This window comes from Hylobates moloch, unplaced genomic scaffold (assembly GCF_009828535.3).
Source record: "Hylobates moloch isolate HMO894 unplaced genomic scaffold, HMol_V3 SCAFFOLD_5, whole genome shotgun sequence".
NCBI classification, from domain to species: Eukaryota; Metazoa; Chordata; class Mammalia; order Primates; family Hylobatidae; genus Hylobates; species Hylobates moloch.
In genome coordinates this window covers 5409763-5436245 of record NW_026652280.1, presented here as the reverse complement: position 1 = coordinate 5436245, position 26483 = coordinate 5409763, and the positions used below count along the sequence as shown (strand labels likewise).

General features: G+C 37.9%; 1 protein-coding gene across 4 annotated transcripts in view; it reads left to right on the top strand.

The window, feature by feature from the left end:
• Nucleotides 1-26483, top strand: part of ZNF407 (zinc finger protein 407) — a 474402-nt gene that overhangs the window by 25326 nt on the left and 422593 nt on the right. For all 4 annotated transcript variants that reach the window (XM_058438260.1, XM_058438261.1, XM_032152052.2 and 1 more), the window contains exons 2-3: nt 8230-12969; nt 18270-18384. In XM_058438260.1, the coding sequence (XP_058294243.1) occupies nt 8283-12969; nt 18270-18384 (4802 nt within the window). In that variant the 5' untranslated portion in view covers nt 8230-8282. The remainder of the gene's footprint in view (nt 1-8229; nt 12970-18269; nt 18385-26483) is intronic.

The following is a 26483-nucleotide window of genomic DNA, read 5'->3' as shown; positions in this document are numbered from 1 at the left end:
GTCAGTGTGAATGTGTGTGTGTGTGTGTCAGTGAATGTGAATGTGTGAGTGCGTGTGTGTGTGTACGTGTGAATGTGAGTCCGTGTGTGTCTGTATGTCTGTGAATATGTGACTGCGTGCGTGTGTGAGTGTGGGTGTTTGCATGTGAGTGCGTGTGTGTGCATGAGTGTGAGACTGCGTGTTTGAGTGCAAATGTGAGTGCGCGTGAGGGTGAGTGCGTGTGTGAAACTGCATGTGTGAGTGCGAGTATGAGTGCGCGTGTGCGTCTGTGACTTTGGGTGTGTGCACATGAGGGCCGCAGAGCGAGAGCTGCGGCTCGCTTCATGGATACTCCTTAGGAGGGAGAAAGGCAGAGAGAAATGAGAGATTGAAATGAGTGGAAAGTGGAACAAAAGGATGAAAATGAAGGGAAAAATGTCATGCATGCCGCCCTGGCATGTGAAATGGTTTCATTTGACTGAAATAATTGTTTCTCAAATTCTTCCCGAAATGCCTTCTTTGATATGCAGAAAGAAACGTCCTGTGAGAAGTGGCCAGCAGGTGTCATCAGAAGGCTGCGCTTGATTTGTTTTGTTATTGTTCTCAAAAAGTATTTTAATTTCTTTCTTGAAACGTTTTTTTTTTTTTCTTTTAAATCATAGGCAGAGAACGATTTCAGTTTGAGCATGGACTTTGTTTTGTGGCAGTTTCTGGGTGAATTAATAATTTATAGGTAGAAATGAAGATAATAAGGCTACATGGTACTTATGTTTACAGTCAAGGAACAACTGCTTGAGTGTTTGGGTAAGATGGATACTTGGGGAATCTTGGTGGCACAGTGAAGAGGTGTGTGGAAAGGGAATTGATGATTTGCATAGGCAATGTAATGCTTTAAGAAGACTGGGTTTAATAACACATCCATTATTTTAGTCTAGATACTTGCCAGGTCTTCTCAATCTTGAAACCTTACTGTGGGAAGAAATCTGAGGCTCATTCTACTTCTCCACTGGGTTACAAGCACTGGTACTTTGAGAGGGAAAGGAGATCACGCCTTCCTCTGAGAGCTGGCAGTGAGTCTTCTGCCTGTTTTCGCTTTGTTCCGGGGAGAACCAGAGGGGCTTTCTGGTTCATGATAAGCTTTCAGTTCATGTTTGTTGAGTGAATGACATGACATCTGCCTCAGAAAAATGAGCCCTTAAACTGTCCCAATTGGATGATTTTTGAATTCTTCTTTAAAAAAGACTCATTCCGGCTCTGTTGGTAATATGCTGCTTGTTCTAGTAACCTTTCCCAGTGAATTAAAAACAACTTTTACATCAGCATAAACTTTCTCACCTGCTGAATCCCTTCTAGATGGCTTTGAGATACCTATTAAACAACTCCGCGTCCCTGCTTACTGATGTCATTCTAGTTCTGGACCGTATTACTTAAACTCTTACACTGAGCTCTTTCTGCCTTTAGATTGTCTCTGCCTTCAGTATGTCTTGCATCTTGAAAAATTAATCTTCCTAAAGCAGAGCTGTGTCTCAGTGACTCCCCACTGGCACCAATGAATAAAATCCAGCTCTTAATATGGAGCCTTCTGTGATCTGGACCTGGTCGACCACCTGCCAGTTTTCTAAGTCAGTCTGTGGTAGAAAGCCAGTGCCGTGGCCCTCTGGATGGCTGAGAGCTTTCTTACGTGCTCGTGGTTTGTGTTTTAGGGCTTTGCCAGATCGCTGCCTTCTCCTTGAGATGTTTAACTGTTCCTACTTGCCCCCTCAACAAAAGACAGTTTTAATTTCCTCAAGGTTAGGCTCAAATGATATTTTTGCTATCTGAGTTAAATGTTCTACTTGGGAGTATGATTCCTTGCTCACGTATACTCTGTAGATCTTAGTTTGCATTGTGCACATGACCATATATGGCCTTGTATTGAGGTTCTTGGTGCGTATGTCATGTGGCCCCCACAGAATCTTACCCCGATGCATGACTACATTTGTATCACTACAGTTCCTTTCATGTGGTCGGCGTTCAATATTTATTTGTTGAATGTTTGTTGTTATTTCTTGATACAGTGAGATATTGGGTTATTTCATTAATTTAGAAATTCAGTTGTGTTGGGTTATTTCATTAATTTAGAATTCAGTTGTGAAATAACAAATGTGGAAACTTTTTTCCTTTTGTTTTAGAATTCTTGGAGCCATTATTTAGAAGATTAAGGCTCTCATTATTTTGCTTCTGTGCATTCACGTAGTTGTCATTCTTTTGTCTGTAAAAATATGAGTCAGATGCCCTCAACAGTGTTCACTCCAAGCAAATGTGTGTGTGTGTGTGTGCGCACGTGCGTGTGTGTGTGTGTATGTCTTCCCTAAGTAATATAGTGTTGTGTGTTCCCTTTATGTATTTGGAAGGTGGAACTCTTGCCGGTGCCTAGTGAAAGGGACAGTCGTGTGCTGCAGCAGTGTTGGCAGACGAAGACGTGGTAGACTGAGCACGTAAAGGGAGTTCCTGCTATTTTAGGTTAAGCATTAAAATGTTTTTAAGCAGAACTTCTGTTACACATTTTTTAAACATTGTATCTATCTATCTATATAGATGTAGACATATACAAAAGTTGATAGAATAGTATAATGAATCCCCACGTGCTTGTCACTCAGCTTTAATCATTGTCACATAACTTCACCATGTCCCTCTCCTGGACTATTTTAAAGTGTATTGCAGGCATTTTTAATTTCATCTGTGAATACTTAGATATTAGACATTTCTTATATCACAGAGGCATTCATTCTAGTACCTTCCAAGTGCTTGGAACTGTTCTAGGCTGTTGGGATATATGGCTGGATAAAATAAACCATGCCTTTACAGTCTAGCATATAGAGACAGAAAATAAACTAGACATGTAAATAACCATAACAGAAAAAGCATTGATTTCATCAGAATTTAAAACTTCTCTTTATCAAAGACACCATTAATCAAATGGAAAGGGAGAAAATGTTTGTTAAACATATATCTAACAAAGGATTTATATCCAGAATACGTAAGCAGTTCAATAATAAAACAACCAAATTAAGAAACCGCCAAAAGACTAACAAAGCACATTAAAAAGTATTCAGTGCCATCACTAGGCATCAGGGAAATGGAGATTAAAACCATACACACTAGAGTGACTAAAATTTAAAAGACTGATATCAAATGTTGGTGAGGGTGTGGGTCAAACAGAATTCTTATACATAGCTGTTAGCAATGCAAAACAGTACAGGCACTTTGAAAATCAGTCAGGCAGTTTCTCAGAAAGTTGGACGTCCATCTACCCTATAACCCAGCAGTATCACTCCTTGATATTTACACAAAAGAATGAAAAAATATGTTTGTAAAAACACATGGATATTCTTGCTCAAGTATACTGCTGTAGATCTTAGTTTGTATTGTACACATGATTATGTATGGCCTTGTATTGAGGTCACTGGTGTGTATGTCATGTGACTCCCACAGAATATTATCTCAGTGCATGAGTGCGTTGGTATCACTACAATTCCGTTCATTTGGTAGGTGCTCAGTACATATTTGTTGAACTAAGAATATTCATAGCAGCTTTCTTGTAATAGCAACAAAAGGAAACAGCCCTAATGTCTATCAGCAGAATTGTGGTGTATCTATTCAGTATACTGCAACCCAGCAGTGCAATGGAACACGCTGCTCACACATGCAGCAAAAGCGTCAGGCTGAGCCAAGGAGGCCAGACCTCCCTTCCCCCACAGAGCATATTGCATGGTTCCATTTTACTAGACCAGGCAAAACTAAACTATCGTGGAAGAATTCTGAACAGTAGTTGCCATGGTGGAGGGTTGGTGTTACCAGGGACCAACTGCGAAGGTGCCTGAGGCATCTTGCTGGAAGGATGGGAGGGCTTTGTATCCTGATAGGGATTCCTGGGACGTCACCTCTGCAGATCTCTGGGCCTCTTTTTCTCTCCACTTTTCTCCTCTCCTTTGTTTTATCCTCAACTTATAATGCCCCTCCTTGTGCTATGGCCTGCGTACTTTCTCAGGCAGAAAGCCGGACTCACCTAGTGTGTTCGTCTCACGAATCACTGTCCTTTGGTATCTGATGTCGACTGTCTTGCACTGTTGCTTCATAGGTTTCATTTACTTTTTTTCAGTTGTTTCAAACATGAGAGTAAATCCAGTCCCTGTGACTTGATCTTGACCAGAAGCAGCTGCCCTGGATTGGACAATATATCTGTTTTAAGCAATATTGTCTCGATGTCTCATCTCTTACAGTGTAAGCTCTCACAGGACTAAGATTTTGGGTGGTGTTTGCTGTATATCCAGCATCTATAGGCAAAAATACTTGGTATAGTGTAGGCACTAAGTGAAGGTTTTGAAATGGGTGCATGATTCTTTCTTACTTCCTTTCCTCCCTTTACTCTTCAATTGCAGATGTTGAATAGCAAACCAATGCTTTATAGAAAAGAGCATTTCTGTTTCCCCCTCTCCCCTCCACTCTTTTTTTTTGGTTAGAGATAGGGTTTCGCCATGTTGCGCAGGCTGGTCTCCAATTCCCAGGATCAAGTGATCTGCCCACCTTGGCCTTCCAAAGTGCTGAGATTACAGCTGTGAGCCACTGTGCCCAGCCAAAAGAGCATTTCCTAAGGATCCTTTGCAATTCCAGTCTCTTGATTCTTTTTTTTTTTTTCTTTTTTTTGAGACAGAGTCTCGCTGTCGCCCAGGCTGGAGTGCAGTGACGCGATCTCGGCTCACTGCAGGCTCCGCCCCCCGGGGTTCACGCCATTCTCGTGCCTCAGCCTCTCGAGTAGCAGGGACTACAGGCGCCTGCCACCTCGCCTGGCTAATTTTTTGTATTTTTAGTAGAGACGGGGTTTCACTGTGTTAGCCAGGATGGTCTCGATCTCCTGACCTCGTGATCCGCCCGCCTCGGCCTCCCAAAGTGCTGGGATTACAGGCGTGAGCCACCGCACCCGGCCTCTTGATTCTTTATAAACGAAGGGTTCTGTAATCAAGTAAGGTTGGGAAGAGCTTGTATACCGAGAAATCCTGCAGTAAAGAAATGTTTGTTTGTTCAGTTTTCTCTCTCTCTCTCTCTTTCTCTCTTCCTCTCTTTCTGCCCTGCCCCGCCCCGCCCCGCCCCGCCCCGCCCCACCCCATCCCTCTTCTATTCTCTTCTCTTTCCTTTCTTTTTCGAGAAAGGGTCTCACTCTGTTGCCCAGGCTGGAATGCAGTGGTTCAGTCGTAGCTCACTGCAGCCTCAAACTCTGAGGCTCAAGCGATTTTCCCACCTCAGACTCCTGAGTAGCTGGGACTACAGGTTCACACCACCACAGCTGGCTAACTAGAGTTTTCTAAACTTATTTGACCAGAGATGTTTTTTCACTTAAAACAGCTACTCTTATATAATTTATATTTTCTGGAGCCTATTCTGAAGGAATGTATCTGAACTAATGTTGAATGTCTTATAAGTGCAATAAAACTAGGTATATTTATCTTTTTACTCCTTTCCAAATACTTTTATATTATTGATAATATATGACAATTTATATATTTTAAACAGCTTTATTGAGATATTTGCAGTTCAATGGATTTTAGTATTATAATATATTCATGGATGTGTGCAACTATCACCACAGTACATTTTAAAACATTGTTATCACCTCAGAAAGAAACCTCTTACCCTTTAGCTATCATCCTCCATTCTGCCTACCTGCCTGCAGCCCTGAGAAACCAAGGCTGTCTATTTTTCTGTCTGTATAGGTTTCTCTATTCTGGACATTTCATATAAAAAGGAATCATATAGTACATGGTCTTCACTTGGCATAATGTTTCTAAGGGCCATCCACATTGTGGCATGTTAGTACTTCATTTTTAATTTTATTTTTGTTTATTATATTTTTAGAGACAAGATCTCTGTCTCTGTCGCCCAGGCTGGAGTGCAGTGGTGTGATCGTAGCTCAATGCAGCCTTGAACTCCTGGACTCAAGCAGTCCTCTTGCTTCAGCTCCAGAGTTAGGACCACAGGCACTTGGCACTAATTTTTATTATTTTTTATTTTTTTAGAGTTGGGGTCTTGCTGTGTTGCCCAGGCTGATGTCAAACTACTGGACCCAAGCCATCCTCCCTCCTTGTCCTCCAAAAGCATTGGGATTGTAGGCATGAGCTACTGTGCCTGGCCCATACTTCATTCTTTTTTATGACTGAATACTATTTCATTGTGTGGATACCACATTTTCTTGATTCATTCATCCATTGATAAACATTTGGGTTGTTTCCACCTTTTGGCTGTTATGAATAAATACTGCAATCAGCATTTGTATACAAGTTTTTGGGTGGATATATGTTTTCATTTCTCTTGGGTGTGTATACCTCCAAGTAGAATTACTGTGCTATATGCTAGCACCATGTTTAATTGTTTAAAGAACTGGTAGACTGTTTTCCAAAGTGGCTGCACCATTTTACATTCCCCTTAGTAGTGTTATGAGGGTTCCAGTTTTTCCACATTCTTGCCAACACTTGTTATCTGATTTTTTGAGTATAGCTATCTTAGTGGGTTTGAAATGGTATCTCCTTGTGGGTTTGATTTGCATTTCTTTAGTGACTACTGATGTAGAGTATCTTTTCATATATGTATTATATATATTTTCTATGAAGAAATGTATTTCGTATTCTGTGCTCATTTTAAATTGATTTATCTTACTATTGAGTAACAAAAGTTTTTAAAATATATTCTAGATGCAAGTCCCTTATCAGATATCTGATTTGCAAAAATGTGTTCCCATTCTGTGGGCTCTGTTTCACTTTCTTGATAGCGGCCTTTGAAGCATAGTGTCTTTTGAAGTTTTTCATTTTAATGAAGTCCAGTTTACTTGTTTTTTTCTCTTATTGTTCATGCTTTCGGTGTCCTACATTATAAGTATATTTTTGTTGCCTAATTTTAGCTGAGTCAAAGCAATAGGTTTCATTTGATTTGTCAATGTTATGGAAAAAATAGCTAAAATAGTTTGAAATAGTTGTCATTAGCCTTGAGACTATAATACGTTGATGCCTTTTTATTAACGTGGAATCAAGTGGCATTTGGCTGAACATTCCAATCATGGTGTAAAGTAAATGGAAAATGATATGTTTTAATTGAATTAAATAGCATAATGAAAAATAAAATCAATATTATTGATTTCAAGGCATTTTATTCAATAAAATTCTTTTTTTCCTCAAAATTTACTCCATTAATTCTACTCTACCACTGACATTTCCCTTTGCCATTAACCTTCAGACAATATAAAATGACTGTTAGATGAAGAAATTAATGATTGACAGCTGGACTAGAAGTGGCTTTTCATTGGCAAAAGAGCTTGAGCACGAATGGTGATATGTAATGAGATTATACATGTTGTTCATTGGAATATATTTAGAAAAATCATGGTAAATCTCTTTGCTTTAGGAGAAAAGGATGAAACAGTGGTTTTTGTTTTTTTTTTTTTTTTTTGAGACGAGTCTCTGTCGTCCAGGCTGGAGTGCAGTGGCACGATCTCGGCTCACTGCAAGCTCTGCCTCCCGGGTTCACGCCATTCTCCTGCCTCAGCCTCCCGAGTAACTGGGACTACAGGCGCCTGCCACCATGCATGGCTAATTTTTTTGTATTTTTAGTAGCAACAGGGTTTCACCGTGTTAGCCAGGATGGTCTCTATCTCCTGACCTCGTGATCTGCCCGCCTTGGCCTCCCAAAGTGCTGGGATTACAGGCGTGAGCCACCACGCCTGGCCGAAACAGTTGTTTTAAAATTATGTTTCTTTTACATAGGACTTGGGCTTCTGTTAGGGGTTAAGGAGGGGAAGGCCTCACTTCTAGACTTGTGTCACGGCAGTTTCCTTTTAATATATTTTACAGAGTAGGAGCTCATTGAAATGTAATTTGAAAGGAGAGCTTCTCTCTCTTTTTTTTTTCTTTAAAGGGTAGTAAATTGAAGTATACTGGTACAGAGAATTGAAATATGGGAGTTTTTCTGCAAGCTTGTTGAGAAATCACTTTTTCTACCAAAGATACCATAGTATTTCTTCTGGAGTCAACAATAGGGTGACATGGTGTTCCTAAAATCCTACTTCGTACTTTTTAATAAAAGACTTTAGACGTATAATCAAATTCATCTCAGTATAAAGGGTGTTTCATTGGGGCTAACTTCATGATACTTTTTCATCTAGTTTTGGACTAATACGTGTGTCTTTATATTCAAGATTTAATACCATGTTTGTTTACTTCACAGGTTATGAGTGCCAGTGAGCCGCCTTAGATAGAAGCATCATCAGCACTTTATTAATGATGGATAGTGAGAATAAACCCGAAAATGACGAGGATGAAAAGATAAACAAAGAAGCACAAGACTTGACAAAGCTTTCATCCCATAATGAAGATGGTGGGCCTGTATCTGATGTGATAGCAAGTTTCCCTGAGAATTCTATGGGCAAAAGAGGTTTTTCAGAATCATCGAACTTTGATAGTGTTGTTATAGGAGAAGACAGAAATAAACATGCTTCCAAACGTAGGAGATTAGATGAGGCAGAGCCCCTTAAATCTGGAAAGCAAGGTGTTTGTAGATTAGAAACTTCTGAGAGCTCAGTCACAGAAGAGGGTATTGCATTAGATGAAACAGGGAAGGAGACCTTTCTGAGTGACTGCACAGTTGGAGGCACTTGTCTCCCAAATGCCCTCTCCCCTTCTCACAATTTTAGCACTATTGATGTTGTTTCTCTGAAAACAGACACTGCAAAAACATCTGCTCAGGAAATGGTTTCCCTTGATCTGGAAAGAGAATCTCCTTTCCCCTTGAAAGAAATTAGTGTTAGTTGTACCATTGGGAATGTAGATACAGTTCTCAAGTGCAGCATCTGTGGGCATTTGTTTTCTTCTTGCTCTGACTTGGAAAAACATGTTGAGTCTCACATGCAGCAGTCTAAGGAATATACCTGTTGTCACTGCAGCCACAAAGCAGAGAGCAGCTCAGCGCTACATATGCATATCAAACAAGCACATGGGCCACAGAAGGTCTTTTCTTGTGATCTTTGTGGTTTTCAGTGTGCAGAAGAAAACCTGTTGAATGCACATTATCTTGGCAAAACACATCTCCGTCGTCAGAATCTGGCCGCTCGTGGAGGATTTGTACAGATCTTAACAAAACAACCTTTTCCTAAAAAATCACGTACAATGGCAACAAAAAATGTCCACTCAAAACCAAGAACTTCTAAGCCAATAGCAAAGAATAGTGATTCAAAAGGATTACGAAATGTGGGAAGCACATTTAAAGATTTCAGAGGAAGTATTTCTAAACAAAGTGGTAGTAGCAGTGAGCTTCTTGTTGAAATGATGCCTTCCAGAAATACTTCGTCACAGGAGGTAGAGATTGTTGAAGAACATGTTACTTCCCTTGGTGTAGCTCAGAATCCTGAAAACCAGAGTAAAAAGCTAGACACCTTAGTAACCTCAGAGGGTCTCTTAGAGAAATTGGAATCTACCAAAAATACCCTTCAGGCAGCACACGGTATCAGTGTAACCTCGAGGCCAAGACCCGAGCGAAATATTCTCGTGTTGGGTAATAGCTTTCGTCGACGAAGCAGCACTTTCACCTTGAAGGGCCAGGCAAAGAAAAGGCTTAATCTTTTAGGAATTAAAAGAGGTACAAGTGAAACTCAGAGGATGTATATGAAACACTTGAGAACACAGATGAAAACACACGATGCAGAGTCAGTGCTGAAACACCTGGAAGCGAGCAACAGTGTACATAGAGTGTGTGTGACTACCTCAGAAACCCAGGAGGTGGAGCAGGGCCGGGGGAGTGCCCGTCCTCCGGACTCCGGGCTGGACTCCCTGACAGTGAAGCCAGCTCCTGACTCTCAGACGTTGTGTGCTTGTACAGACTGTGGGCAAGTAGCTACAAATAGGACAGATTTGGAAATCCATGTGAAAAGGTGCCATGCCAGAGAGATGAAATTTTACTGCCATACTTGTGACTTTTCTAGTATGTCAAGAAGGGACTTAGATGAACATTTGCACAGTAACCAGCATCAGCAAACTGCTTCTGTCCTGAGTTGTCAGTGTTGTTCATTTATATCCTTGGATGAAATAAATCTTAGAGACCACATGAAGGAAAAGCACAATATGCATTTTCTTTGCACCCCTTGTAATCTGTTCTTTTTGTCTGAAAAAGACATGGAAGAACACAAAGCCACCGAGAAGCATATTAATTCATTGGTTCAACCAAAGACTTCGCAATCATCTAACAGTGATTTGGTTTTACAGACTTTACCTTTAAGTACTTTAGAATCAGAAAACGCAAAAGAGTCTATGGATGACGCAGGAAAAGCATCTCAGGAAGAACCTGTGAAGTCCAGGGTAAGCCATGGTAATGAAGTGAGGCATTCCAGTAAGCCTCAGTTTCAGTGTAAGAAGTGTTTTTATAAAACAAGATCTTCTACTGTTCTCACGAGACATATAAAACTTCGGCATGGTCAAGACTATCATTTTCTTTGTAAAGCTTGTAATCTTTATTCATTGAGCAAAGAAGGAATGGAGAAACACATTAAAAGAAGCAAGCATCTTGAAAATGCTAAGAAAAATAATATTGGCTTAAGCTTTGAAGAATGTATTGAAAGGGTATGTATAGGTGCAAATGATAAAAAAGAAGAGTTTGATGTCTCCGGAAATGGAAGGATTGAAGGCCATATAGGTGTGCAATTACAAGAGCATTCCTATCTTGAGAAGGGCATGCTGGCACCTGAGGAACTGTCACAGGCTGGTGGTAGCACCAAAGATGATGAATTAGCTTCAGCCACTACTCCAAAGAGAGGGAGACCTAAAGGTAACATCTCACGGACGTGTTCACACTGTGGTCTTTTGGCCTCTAGTATTACAAACTTGACTGTTCACATTAGACGAAAACACAGTCACCAATATAGTTATTTATGCAAAGTGTGTAAGTATTACACTGTAACTAAGGGAGATATGGAACGTCATTGTGCCACCAAGAAACATAAAGGACGGGTAGAAATAGAAGCAAGTGGAAAACACAGTTCAGATATCATTGTTGGCCCTGAAGGGGGTAGCCTTGAAGCTGGTAAAAAGAATGCTGGCTCAGCAGCGACCACGTCAGATGAACATGCTGACAAACCAGCTGAGTCACCCACCTCCGTTTTAGAAAAGCCTGATCGTGGAAACTCAGTTGAAGCCGAAGTTGAAAATGTATTTCATTCTCTAGATGGAGAAGTTAACAGCCATCTTCTTGATAAAAAGGAGCAAATATCTTTAGAGCCAGAAGAGTTCGCCCAGCAGGGGGATGTGTACTCCCAGAGAGATGTTACAGGCACAGGTGAGAATAAGTGTTTGCACTGTGAGTTTAGTGCTCACTCCTCTGCTTCTCTAGAGCTGCATGTAAAACGGAAACATACAAAAGAGTTTGAGTTTTATTGCATGGCATGCGATTACTACGCGGTGACTCGTCGTGAGATGACCAGGCATGCAGCAACAGAGAAACACAAAATGAAAAGGCAGTCTTATCTCAACTCTGCTAATGTAGAAGCCGGTTCTGCAGACATGTCCAAAAACATCATTATGCCTGAAGAAGGGCATCAACAAAATTCTGAGGAATTTCAAATAATTTCAGGTCAACCATCTGATACTCTTAAATCTAGAAATGCTGCAGATTGCTCTATTTTGAATGAGAACACTAATTTAGATATGTCTAAAGTGCTCTGCGCTGCTGACTCTGTAGAAGTTGAGACTGAAGAAGAATCTAATTTCAATGAAGACCATTCCTTTTGTGAGACTTTCCAACAGGCTCCTGTCAAGGATAAAGTTAGGAAACCCGAGGAGATGATGTCCCTTACTATTTCCTCAAACTATGGCTCCCCAAGCAGATTTCAAAATGAAAATTCAGGAAGCTCTGCCTTAAATTGTGAGATAGCAAAGAAAAACCATGAGATACCGAATGATGCAGGTGAGCTGCGTGTCCATTGTGAGGGTGAAGGAGGAAGCGCAGGAGACAGTGGAGGTGTTGTCCCCCACGGACACCTGTGCCCTGCAGCGCTCGATGGGGAGCACTCGGCTGAAAGCCCTGCGCTTGTTGTGACAAGAATAACCAGAGAACAGGGAAATCTGGAGAGTGGGGGTCAGAACAAAGTTGCACATGGGCATGGTTTGGAAGACTTGAAAGGTGTCCAAGAAGATCCCGTTCTGGAGAATAAGGAAATTCTGATGAATTCACAACATGAAACAGAATTTATTTTGGAGGAGGACGGCCCAGCTTCTGATAGCACAGTTGAAAATAGTGATGTCTATGAAACTATAATTAGTATTGATGATAAAGGGCAGGCCATGTACAGTTTTGGCCGATTTGACTCCTCCATAATAAGAATAAAGAACCCTGAAGATGGTGAGTTGATAGACCAGTCTGAAGAGGGCTTGATAGCAACGGGAGTGAGAATTAGTGAGCTGCCCTTGAAAGACTGTGCTCAAGGTGTGAAAAAGAAGAAATCTGAGGGCAGTTCCCTTGGTGAGTCTACACGAATTCGCTGTGATGATTGTGGCTTCTTAGCGGATGGACTGAGTGGACTGAACGTTCACATAGCCATGAAGCATCCTACAAAAGAGAAGCACTTCCATTGTTTACTCTGTGGAAAGTCGTTCTATACGGAAAGCAACCTTCACCAGCATCTGGCTAGTGCCGGCCACATGAGAAATGAGCAGGCCAGTGTGGAAGAGCTTCCGGAGGGAGGGGCCACCTTTAAATGTGTCAAGTGCACAGAGCCCTTTGATTCTGAACAGAATTTATTTCTACATATTAAAGGACAGCATGAGGAATTGCTGCGGGAGGTGAATAAGTATATAGTGGAAGACACTGAGCAAATCAACCGCGAGAGGGAGGAAAACCAGGGAAATGTCTGCAAGTATTGTGGGAAGATGTGTCGAAGCAGCAACTCGATGGCCTTCCTGGCACACATTCGCACTCATACAGGTATGTAGCTCTGCAGCAAACCAAGTCAGTGAGGACATGGGGCCATTTGTTCCCATCCAGATACACAGGCCTACCTGTGGCTGCTCATTGGCTTTCTACCCGGTTCACATTTCACTGCTGTGTGCTGCTCTGCTTGTCTGTAATAAGTCATTGTTGACACTTAACATTTTTAAGGGTAATTAAGCCCTAGTGATTTCAAAGGCAGGTTAGTTGACAAGTTTCTTTTAATTTTGTCAAAAAGCCTAGTCCCTCTGATGCCTTTTAAAAACTGCTGTCTGTTGGCGGCTTTTCAGTTGTTTCTGAGTCCTAATTATTTGATTTTCCAAAGTCTATATTAAGTGGCACCTTATAATTTCAGAAGACATGTTAAGTGACTTTTAAGGAATGGAGTAATCAAATTTTCTTACAATATTAGGGATGCAAAAATATTCATCATTAGATATTTTATATCCAGAAGTGTAACTTCCGGGTAACAAGATTCTACCTTTGTGGATCAAAATTAGCCACCACTTTCCAAAGTTAACATGTGCTGGGGATCTGGTGTTCCTGGAGGTAGCACCTGATTTAGTCTCTGTGCTCTGCCACAGTTAGTGTTCCATTTTAATGTTTAATTTTAGGTGGAAAGTTTTTTAAAAAACATTTTTTTTTTTTGTGGAAAATGCATAAGCTACTGTTCTAAATTTATGTAAAAATTCACTGCACTGTTTCTGTAAACCTGCCATACATTCTTTATTTTAAATAGACAGCTTTTCTAAATCACTGTGCTCCGCTTAGACAAGTTCTGTCTCCATGGTTGAATTTATGAGTGGATTTGAATAATAAATTCACATTTCAATGAACATATTTTCATTAAAACTGTAAGGTTTATTTTACTGTACTTTTAAATAATGGCTTATTATTAAAGCTATACTTTAAATTCATACAGTTTTTGAAACTTAGTGCATGGTTACGAGGAAGAAGACAAAAGAGTATGAAGCATTATTACTAGTTTAGGGTGATTAAAGATAGATAAAAGTTTTTCACTGAAGGAAGTAATGGGGCAACCTGCATAAGATTAATCTAAATAAATACAAACATTGTATTTGTGATCCCAAATATTCCTATGCACTGCAGCCATTTTTGGGGAATAAGTCTAAAGGCTTATTTGTCTGCACTGTCAGTATCTCTCTCAGTGCCTTGTTGCAGCTTTCTTTCTGAAATGATACAGTTTTAGGAATAAGACTTGTTCACATGCGCAGAAAATATGTACTTTCTTAATATGCCCTCTTAAGGCAGATAAAACTGAATAAAACTAAGAGGAAGATGCTAATGGAGCTCTTTTTAGAATTCTTTATGCAACTGTCTGGTTAAGACATGTTGCTTATAATTGATGTGTCCATTACTTGAATTCTCTTGTAATTATAGTCAATAAGTCTTGTAAATGTGTTAAAGCTCACTAAAAGCATACAAATTCAAGAACAGAGTAAGGCTAATAATTTAAAATAATCAATGTAGGCATTTCAGCACTTAATTTCCCTTGTGTGTTGATAGCTGATCATTCTTAATCCATTAAGATTTATTTAGTCGTTTACAATGCAAAATAGGTTTGCACTGGTCACTTGTGCCATTTGAAAATGTCCACCAGGTTAAGTGCAGAATGTAGTCCATTAGTCTTCCTTGACTATATGTATTAATTGCATTTAAAATCAAGTTAATGTGGATGTGAAAGTGAGGTAACTATCAATATGTGACAAAGTAACCCTACTTATATAAGTTACATCATTGATTGTAACATTTAGTAAAAGTTAGCATAGTTTTTTTTTTAAACATCTTGTGTTGGTCTTATCAGGAAGTACATTTTTATTGTGCTTTGAAACACTACCAAGAGCCCTGTTCCTGAGGACACAATACGAGTCTACCATTTCAATTTTGCAAGTCATTTTTTGGGAAGTTGATCTCCAGGTTTTAATTCAGGGTTTTTTTCTTGGAGCATCTTAAAATGAATTGCTTTTCACATACTTTGCTTATGTCCATAAAATAGTAATGCAGAGACTGTTATTAATGGTTAACTGGAAAAGAGCATACTCTTCCAATCCCTGTTTTCATATTTTGTGATTTACTATATGTTTTATATAACCTTTTCTTCCCATCCTTAGCAGGATAAAAGCAGCGCTATAAGAAATAAATGAGTTTTGGTTATCAAGCATTGTAGGAAAAAGGATCCTAGAGTCTCCCCATGTGCATGCTACTACGAAGCAATCAACATGACCAGAAAGGGCAGTCTTTGCTTTCACATTACATTAGCAGGACTAAAAAACTTCGTTTTCATTTCTCCCGCATTGGTCTGTTAAAGCTTTTATTTCATGTAACATGGGCTACTGTTAAGTACCAGATGGTCTGAAGCCATTCGTTTTATGTTTAGAGTGCTCTGGTCACTAATGCCATCTCAAAATGTTCCAGCGAGATAGGGAGTGTGTGACTTCACTAAGAAATTCTGAAGTTAGGGCCGGTAGTGTTTGTAGCTCAATACGTGACAAAGGGCAGACAGCTCAGTAGGAGAGTTAATCTGTAGACTTTAAGCACAGTGACCACAAAGACTTAACATTGTTCACTGCTTCGTCTGTGTCCCACATTAGTTGGCTCTTGGTATATCTTGATGAGTGAATAAATGAATGAGCAGATGAATGAATGAATGAAGTGTTTGAATGTTTAGGGAGGATTGTAGAACGATGGCTCTAGTTGTTAGATGATGGGTAATATACAACTTTCTTCATTCTTTTAAGATCTAAAGGCTTTCATTTGCTATTTTCTCTTTAATGCTAATGGCACATCTGTGTATGCATAGCAATTAGTAGTGACTGATGATTGAGGAGCCCCTCTAGGTCTGAGTGAAGACCTGGATTTTAAAGTCCTTGAAATTCTTTCGGCAAAGTAATAAGGTACCAGAAAGATAGAGAGCCTCTTTAGTTTTTCCCTTTGAAAAAACCTTATGGACCAAATGAAAACCAAAAAACCTACTGAGGATAATTCTGTTCCAAGGAATGGAACTGTTGCAAATAATATTGTTTTTAATAATCAAAATATACCTGAGAGAAATATTTGGAGATCTGCGATTTTACAATTTTGTCTTATAAACACTATGTCTGCATTCATTTCGGAAAGTGCATAGCAAACATAAAAACGGAAATGTTATTAGTTAGGAAAAAAGGAAAAAAGGGCCCTCCGCTTTTTTTTTAATGCGGAGAAGTATTACCTCTGCTAGTATTTGAATTTTTATGGCACAGAAAGGAGATGTTAACACAGTCTACTCTGAATATAAGATGTGAAGAATAGTCAAGGCCTCCATGATTCTGGGTGAAGCAGTCAACAAAATAACTCATTTATGTATTGTCAGCATGCCGTGCTGTGATCACTGAGACCTGCAGAAACTAGAGTTTTCCACAAAGGAGCAATGGACAGTAAATTGAACACACCAGAGACCCCATGTCCCTTTCTCTGTGGCATCTGTGCCACAGGAGGAGGAGTTAGTCACATGGCAGGTGCTGTGTGAGCAAAATGAAAACTCAAACCCATGAGACCTTTTACATCCATTCACCAAAATTGTAATACAAATATTGGGAGAGGTTGATCTTCTTTGTTTCGAGTCCTGATATTATCGTTACTTAATAATGCCCTAATTACCCTATTATCTTTAGAGCATTTAAATTTAAAGTGTTGGTAAATTGGTTCTTCACATACTTTACAAAAGTCCCATTATAGAGTTCTATGTCTTAGTGAAATGTTCAAAGTAGTGATAGGCTTGGTTTTATCAGAATCATTTAAATAAACTGTATTTTCTAATGTGACTGATAGAATGTGATTGCTGTAACCTGCAGTCTCAGCCTGCTTTTGACATTTAAACATGTAAACCTGACTAGATATAACCATTTAGGTGCTAAATATATTTTACATCTACTTCTAACAGCAGAAATGGAAATATTAAGAGATCTGGCTTCATTGTCATTGAACTGTGAAATATTCAACCTTGTCTGCCGGTTCTTAGTACTGTTGACTTTTTTATTTCTGTTGGAAGATTAAAATTAAATGCTTCACTTTTTTTGTCAGCTTTTGGGAATTAAATTGAAATTTAAGACTCTAAAATTTTTTACTGAGTGCTTCAATTTCAACAAAGTATTCTTGGAGGATTTTTTTTTTTTTCCAAGGACACTGCACAAAGGTTCATTGATCAAATATGATTTATTACAATTTTTTTAACTTGAGCTCTTTGTATATTTATTAAAGTTCACATATTTCATGTTCTATCTAACTATAGTAGAGGGAGTATTTCACCATATAAGTACTAAATATGATATGAAAAATCAGGGAACATACTGTACTGATTTTAAACTGGTTTTTATAATTTTGATTTATTTGAAGATGTATTGGTTAGAAAGTTTGGAAATGTTGTATATATTTTATATCTTAAAAGAGTGTTGTTTCTCATTAATGTGGATGATTATCTGTTAATATGTTTCAGTTTCAATCTTATCTATTACTGACACTAAGTGTGTAGACTTTGAAATAATCTTATTTTCTCATTTTTGAGTATAGTTTAATCTTAATTCTTTACGAAATGATTTAAAAAATTTTGTATGCTTTTTGTGTTGAAATATTTGTTCTTGAAATTAATAACCAAAATGTCAGTTCTTCCAGTTTGTTTAATCATCATCGATTCTTGACTATAAAAATGACCATAAAAGCATAAAAATTTATCTACTGTATATTTATAAATTGTGTTATTAAAAATATAGGTAATAATTTGGGACAAATGCCAGGAAGGAACCTGAAATATACCATTGTTTTAATGTGAGTAAATTCAAAGCCGGAGAAATATGAGGAAACAAGGAGGTGGCCACAGAGAAATGTATTTAATGATAAATATGCTTTTAAAAATATCAGCTGCCCTGCGTGCATTTGTGTTTTAAAAATGTTCCCTTTGAAGTGTTGAGTGACTTTAAGGTGTATTTTTGTGAATTATAAGAAAAATATTTAAAATTATGTAGCTCATCTCATCTACTTAGTACTGCTCAGCAGTCTCACTTTTGAGTTTGAATCTTACGATTGTTAGTGGAAGTTAGGAAGACTCACTGAAGCAAAGTCTTCAGAGTGAAATAATTAGGGAATCAGGTCTATACAAGTTATAAATGAATGCAAGTATTCCATTTTGGGTACAGAAATTCTTAATTAGGTTAAAGGTATGATTTAAGATTTAGTCCTCTTTTCTAAGCTATTGGTGATGTATTATTCAAAATCAAATCATATTTTATGTTAAATTTACTCAGGATCAAAACCATTCAAGTGCAAGATATGCCATTTTGCAACAGCTCAGCTTGGAGATGCCAGAAACCATGTGAAAAGGCACCTTGGGATGAGGGAATACAAGTGTCATGTCTGTGGGTGAGTAAATTGAAGCCATCTCTGCTGTGTGAACCAGGAAGCATGTGCAGGATAGCCATTGTTTCGGAATTCAAAACCGATAGGAGTAAGAGTGGCTAAAATTATGCATGCGTACCCTCCTTTCCATTGTTATGGTAAATTCCTTAAATACAGTTATGACATTCTTCTCCCACTTCTAATCCTGTACTGAAGATGAGCAATTTTATGGGCTACAAGGTCAATTTGAACCTGTAATCTGTAAATTGACTAAATTATAGGATGTTCATTCACATTGCCAGAGAGAACTATAAATTCCATTTAAAGACATAAAAAAATACATAATATAGCTTTAGGAATGTGTATGTATGTTTTTTTTCTTTTGCTGTACTGCTTTGATTTTTTATCACATGAGTAGCTCTGGATCCATTGGACTTATTCTATAAGGAAAACAACAAAAGATTTAATTTCAGATGGCTGGTTACCGATTATTAAGGGATGATGCTGAAGAAAACTGTTGTTATGCATTTTTGTGTAACTTTATTTCAAAACTTATTTCCTTTTTTAGTTAATGTTTCTTTCTCTGAAGAATCATGTACAATGTTTAACTGTTACTCAAATGTGTTGCATTTAATAGAAAGTGCTAAGGTGCCTTAATGCAAAACTAATTAATTTAGCAGAAATGTTTAAAAGGTTTTAAAATGCTAGATCATACATGGTATAACATAGGACATTCAGAGGTGGATTTTAATACCCTACTTCTGATTAAAAGTATATTTTAATGCTGTTATGCTAGAGAAATTAATAAGTGCATCATATAAAAATTCTTCATGTGAAACCTGAGAAACTTGTAGTTCTTTTGGCTAATTCACAAAATACCACAGGCTCAATTACATTATGCAACATGCACGTATGATATTAGGTTTATTTTTTTAGTAGAAGATTCTGCTGATTGGTAGTACCATGTAAATACGTTTTATGTCAAAAACAAGTTCTGTTATTTGTTGGACAGTACACTTCATCCCAGGATGCAGTGGTGTATTTTGACCCTTAGGATAGTTCTACAAATACCTTTGCAAGCAGTTTTATGAACCATGGTCTGTGATATATTCATTGGCAGAATTGATGGTTCAGTGACTTGCAGCTAAAGTAAATGAAGATGACCCTTTGCCCTAAAGTCCCCTGAAGATCAGTGGGAGAATGAGTTTTGTTACTACTGATTTTAGCTGCAAGGGTCAAGTGTCAAATGGTTCATTTTAATTGCTGTAGGTCTTGGAAGTTTAAAAGATAGCTCATTTATTGTTTTTACCATATGAGTTATAGGAAAGAAGAAGGCCCTGACTCCAGTGAAAATTTGCTATTAGGTGGCAGTAAGCAGTTTTTCTCTCATTTCTGAGAAATAAGTAAACAATTTTTGCATACTCTGTCAATAGAGATCTAATTCCATTCATTTTTTAATTAGGGTTACTAAGACCCTGGAAAGAGAAGAGAAAGCTTTTTACAGAACAGTTTCTAATGTGTCTGGTATCAAAAAGAATACATAATTGATTGGCATTAGTTGTATAATTTGAACAGTGCCCACCCTGCTCGCTAACTGCTTACTGCATACAACTGAAATATTGTATGAGTAGTTCATATATTTGATCCTGGAGATACAGAATTGTAAATGATTGTACATATATTGAGTTTTATACTGCCTTCAGCGAGAGAGCTATGCGTATGTGTGCGTATGTAGAACAAGCATTCTAGAGTCCAGAATTGTATTTCTTAGAATTATGACAGCCATTGAATTTCATCAGACTAGGAAATAATAGTTCTCTTTATTTTTTTACAATGAAATTTGATTTAAAAGTTAGGTAGCAATAATTTTAACGGTGACGCTGAAAGTTCCGAAGAGTTGCAGTAAACTGAAGAATACTTATTGATCTATGTAGTTGGAACAGAATGGTAGTGAATTAGGTACCCTTCAATGTTGCAGAAAAAGTATCATAGGTTGTGTCATATTTCATGTGTTTCAAAGGGATAGGGCAGTGTATAGGTTAAAAAAGTGAAAAACATAAAAAAGTGCAAGGATTGGTTATCAGATTACTGGCACTAGAGAGTATTTGTACATTAACATCACTGACAAAGTCAATTCATTATCATTGATGGCTAAATAATCTTAGAAATGCTCAGTGGACCTATTAGTTCCTGAACATAAGCAGCTCATGCTGCATTTCTTCATTAGCTTTAATTGCTATAAATTTTACCTTTTACAAAATCATGCTTTAAAAGGTGAAGTGATCTTTCAGGAACATTAACTCTATAATTTTGTCACAAACAGAAGGTCCTGCATTATGTTTTCTTTTCCTTAGTAGTTAGTTTCTTAGTCTCTGCCTTTTAGAATTTTCTTAATGATCTCTTCATTATTTGAGTTTTAAGGAGTTATTTCTCAAATAGTCTTGATTAATAATAAAAAAATTGGGCAGTCACATTTTTAAAGTGAAATTATTACTCAGAATATTGTATTTTTTCTTAGTAACCTCTTGGTTTTCTTGAAGAGGAAAACTAATATTTTATGGTGAAATTGATGGAAACAACAAACAGTATTGAGCTCAATATTAATGTCTCAGATTATTTGTAATTGACCTCTTTTTCAGATCTTTATATTAGATGATTTTGGATGCTCATCAACTGCACGTTTTGTGTTTTTCATTAACACGTAGTTTTAGGGTTGTGCATTAGCAACACCCTTGACAAAAACTGCCTTTTAAACTTTTGTATAAGTTGTCTGAACCTAGACTGATTTTCTTTGAATCTTCAGGATCAGTTTTAAGATACCATTACCCCCTTTTGCCCTGCCCCATTGGCAAATCTTAACTACTGTATATCTTGAGTTTAAGTTAGTTTGACAGAAGAAGCTGAATGTATTAGATGCCTAATTCCTATTAGGTCGTTAGGATTAAGAATTCAGAATTTAAGTTTTGTGTACTCAAGGTTTACCTGCTCATGTCATGGTAAAAATTTAAAAAATGTATTGCTTTGTACATCATGTTTTAAGTACATGTTATGGATAACTTCACGTTAAGAGCCATTTATTTTACTTTCACTTTTGGGGGAACCTTTTTTTTTTTTTTTTGAAAAGTTGAGTTTCTTACTTGTTAAAAATATCCAAATGTGATCGAGAGAGGAATTTTATAGAATATACATATGTTTATATTTAGGCACTTGATGGATAGTTAACATGAAAATCTGTTATGACTCTGACATAGGGCTTAGTGGGAGAGAAAGTAAGAAATAATAGAAACTATACCTATTTTTTATAGTTAATGCTTTTATTTAATAATTTTGTGTTTAGAAAATAGGCCAAATGCGTATTTTTATTACATCCATGATCTTTACCTTTATTTCTTTCAGTAGTCAAAAACATAAAAATCTCGATGACTTAAAAAAGTTATTTTAGGCACCATGTCTTGTTAAATTCTTTTAAGTTTATTTTATTCTCTATGTACATATAAGGTAGTATACCTGGTACTCTAAATAGTATTTATGCAGTGCATTGTGGTCTAATAAATAGCCTTGATTAACTTTTATCTCACTTGTTGATTTCTATAGCTTTGTGGATTGCTTACCTTATGCTTATTATCCCCATTTTACTGATGGGAAACTTAATATTCAAAGTGTTTTTAGTGATGTACTTAAATTATTCCACTAGTAATGGCAGACCACTCTTTCTTCCTTTTAACTATTTCTTTTCTTTATTTCTCTGCTTTTTGTAACACCTGTTTTTGTTCCTGACTTTAGTTTGTACTTTTTTTTTTCTCTCTAGGTTGTTTTCACTAGCATGTAGGAAATGTAACTTATCTACTTTCTCCTACCATCCACTTTTATTTTCTACTTTTGCCCACATTTACATTTTTTAAAAAAATTGCTTGCACATTGCTTTACTTTCATATTCTGATATTGTCTCTCTCTCTCCCCAAGTTTCCCTGTTTTATATTTCCCACTTATAAGTGTTGTATTAAATAATTTTATTTTTTCCCACTCATTCATGTGTTGATAATTTATTGCATTTACTTGAGGCTTACAAACTGAACATATTTGTATAATAGCAGGAGGTAAGTGTCTAAAAGTATAAAGATTATATCATCCCATTAATATGAGAGGGATATAATTGATAAACTAGGGTTATTGTTTTTGTTTTGCAGTATTAGTTTTTTTTTAAGAGTTGTAGAAAACTAATAATTAGCCTGTGATTTCAACAAACCTAAGAAATGATAACCAAGTTTGATATGCCATTATTGAGAAGCGCAGACCCTCATGTGCATGATTTAGGAGTTGCATTGTTGACTGATTGATTTACCTAAGTCTCGTCTTGATCTTGTGTATGGAGTTAAATAGTTGAAATGAATTTACCTAATCAGGAGAGTATAAGGGCATTTTCTAAATCTGTCACATCTGGGTTCATGAAAAGATTCCAGACATTTTAAAATTGTATATTAATGTGCTTATGAACTGTTTATTCCTAGTTGGTTTAAGAAACCTTAAATAGAAAGTTACTAATGCAGTAAAACTCTGTGTGTGTGTGTGTGTGTGTGTGTGTGTGTGTGTGTGTGTGTGTGTGGCATTACCTAGTTTTTGTGCATTAGAAGGGATCTCTATGTAGATGATTATAATGTCACTTTCTGACCTTTGCAGCTTGAATAATTGTAAATCATTGCTTCATAACGTGTCAGAGAATGTCTGTACTAGGCAATTAAATGGCAGAATATAATAGACCAAATTATTGCCTGTCATGTTTTCAACAACACAGTTAGTATTTGAGTTACACTTAATCATTACGTGCATTAGCAACTTCATTGGAATCCAGCTTCAGGCTGAGCATGAAATACATTACATTATTTAAACCTCTAATGGTACAAGTCATTTATTTGTGTTGAAGTGTACAACATGCAGAGTTTCATAAAGCAAGGAACACTTGAGAGCTTAATTTATCCAAATCAAAGTCTAAATGCAGATAAACACAAGTGGCAAAAATTAGTAATTTTTATAGGCTGGAAATATTTAAAAATACATGGTTGTGGGTAATTGTAGGCAGCAGGAATAAATTAAAATCACTATTTTTAGTCTGCTGTGAGAACTAAAGCTGTGTATACCTAAATCATTAAAAGCACCATGGAACTGCATTTTTAGCTGAATAATTAGTTACACCCATCATCTCTACAGATATATCCAAATAAAATAAGTATTTGGTTTAGCTGGTTGTTTTGGTTAAAGAGATATAGATAAGAAATGTTTATTCTATAATGTGGCATGAATTATGCTTGTAACAGTATAAAGTGCAACATCTCTCAGTTTTGTAAAAAATCTTTAGATTAACATTAAAATGCTCTCCCATTATAAATGGTACATTATGTATTTTATCCATATGATATTTTAATTTTTTTTGTTGAATATTTTTGTCTTTAGCTTGAAATTTCACAAATGCTATGTAATGATTGCTTTCTCTCTACCTCAGTTAGGAACAAAAAATTAACATTATTCATGTATTCCTCTGATGTTAGAATCCTTGAGATACCTTTTACGTAGTGAATGAACATTTACAATTTTTAAAACTATACAGATGACTTTATTATGGGAAAGCCTAAGAGTGATCTTGGTTATAATATTCACATATAAAACTTGTTTTCTCAGATATCATCCTCGTGTGTTTTCCAGTGAACTGTTTGGTGAAGCCGGGAGAGTGCTGGGGTGTTAGGACAGCAGAGTGGAAACTGAGGCAGCACTCAGCTCTTCCTCACAGGGAAAGGACAGCTCTTGTCTCCATTATATCCTGGTTTGGTTTTCTGTGGTAGTGGTTTCTAAAATTTTTGCCACAGAAGGGTGGGGTCATAGATGTATTCCATGGCCAATAAGTATGAGCAACCTATAACAAAATAGAAATAAACTAAATATTATCATTTCTTGGTGTAGTAGTTGAAAACATTGGCTTCTGTGTCTGAAGTCTTTTCTAGTGAAACAATCATGTTCTAGTGACTTAACTCGTTGCTTCTTTTTTTTTGTTTGTTTTAAAGTGGCTTCCTTGTGATTTTAAAATGCTATTGTGATGGCTAGATGTGGTGGCTCATGCCTGTAATCCCAGCACTTTGGGAGGCTGAGGTGGGAGAATCACTTGAGCTCAGGAATTTGAGATCCGCCTGAGCAACATAGGGAGACCCTGTCTTTACAAAAAATAAAAATAATTAGCTGTGTGTGGTGGTGCATGTCTGTAGTTCCAGCTATTTGAGGGGCTGCAGAGGGAAGCTCTTCTGAGCCCAGGAGTTTGAGGCTACAGTGAGCTATGATGGTGCCACTGCACTCCAGCCTGGGCAACAGAGCGAGACCCTGTCTCTAAAAAAAAATCTTGTAGAGTCTCAGGATTCTTTAACCTTCCTGATCCCCACAGTAGAATATAGGAGGGTAGCCATTCTCCTGATTTCCTTTGCCTGTTCCGTAATTTTTTTTCTTGTTAACCTTCCTCTCCCTGTTCTGTTTCTCACACTCCTTTACTTTGTGGGTGCTTTTGCTGTTTCTTTTGCACAAGAACTGGATGAGAAGGAGGTATGAGAAATGTAGATCGAAGGGAAGCATAACCGCTGATTTATTATTTGTTTATTACTTCTCATTTGGCAGATTCTTGTGCTTCCTTTTTTTTTTTTTTTTTTTGTGGGCATGGTGACAAGGTGGTGCCCGGGCTGTCTGTGTTGCGGAAGCCACTCTAGGAGAAGGAGCAAGGCTGAGTGAGAACACAAGGCTGGGAGGACGAGCTCTGCTGAGGAGCAGAAGGAAAATCTTTTCTCACAGGAGGGTTATCTTTGAGTTGGATCTTAAAGGATGAGGGGCCATTCACAAGGCACATTTGGACGTTTTTTTTTTTTTTTTGAGACGGAGTCTCTCTGTGTCGCCCAGGCTGGAGTGCAGTGGCGCAATCTCGGCTCACTGCAAGCTCCGCCTCCCGGGTTCACGCCATTCTCCTGCCTCAGCCTCTCCGAGTAGCTGGGACTACAGGCGCCCGCCACCGTGCCCGGCTAATTTTTTTGTATTTTTAGTAGAGACGGGGTTTCACCGTGGTCTCGATCTCCTGACCTCGTGATCCACCCGCCTGGGCCTCCCAAAGTGCTGGGATTACAAGCGTGAGCCACCGCGCCCGGCCACATTTGGACGTTTTTAACAGAGCAAACACGAGAAGTACAGAGATTTGGAAGAGCACTGCAGGCAGTTTCTGAAGTGTATGTGACTAACTGGGGGAAGTGAGGACTAAACAAACATCTGTTGAATGTCAGTATATGCCAGCACTGTGTTAGTCTTTAGAGTTAAAAAGGTCAAAACAACATCTGCCTTAGGTGTTGGTCAAGGTCAAAACAACATCTGCCTTAGCTTAGGTCAAGAAATGCCAAGTCTCCCTAGCTGCTTCAGAAAACACTTCCTTGGGCTGGTAACATTTGATATGCAGCAAGTGGAAGTTAGGCAGGTTAGCAGGGGCAGCCCATTCCAGGCAGGGGTTGCAGCAGGATCAACCATGGCGTGTGGGATGTGCACGAACTACATGGTAGTCAAGACTGCTGGAGGCTGGATTGTGAAGCCAGGTGGACAGTTCCAGGGACAATTGGGTGAGGTGGGCAGGGGTCAGGTCACAGAGCTGGGCCATGCTGAGGTGTTGAATGCTGGCCTTTCCCTCTGCTTTCCATCACTCGTTTTTTCACTTGTCTTTCTTCCCAGTTTTCTGGACTGTGTGTAGGCAGTGAAGAGAGAAGTGGAAAGCCTGGTGGGAAGTCAGTTACTGCTTCAGAATCAAGGGGCATGGGAATTGGTCAGGGAGAATTATTTTAAGATAATTTCACTATTTATAATTTTAATTAACGATGCTATTGATTTTGGGTAATTGCAATGAAAACACGTTGTTAACTGATCCATATAACTTAATGCAGCATAGTTCCAAATAATAATTAAGAGGACATATGCAGTTATGTAGCCGTGCTACCTATGTCCACATATAACTAATACCATGGTACCAGATGCTGTAATTGTTTCCATACTTGATCCTCTGGATGGGCAATGTCAGTTGGGACAGGAAACCATTAATTTTTAAAACGTATATACTGTGT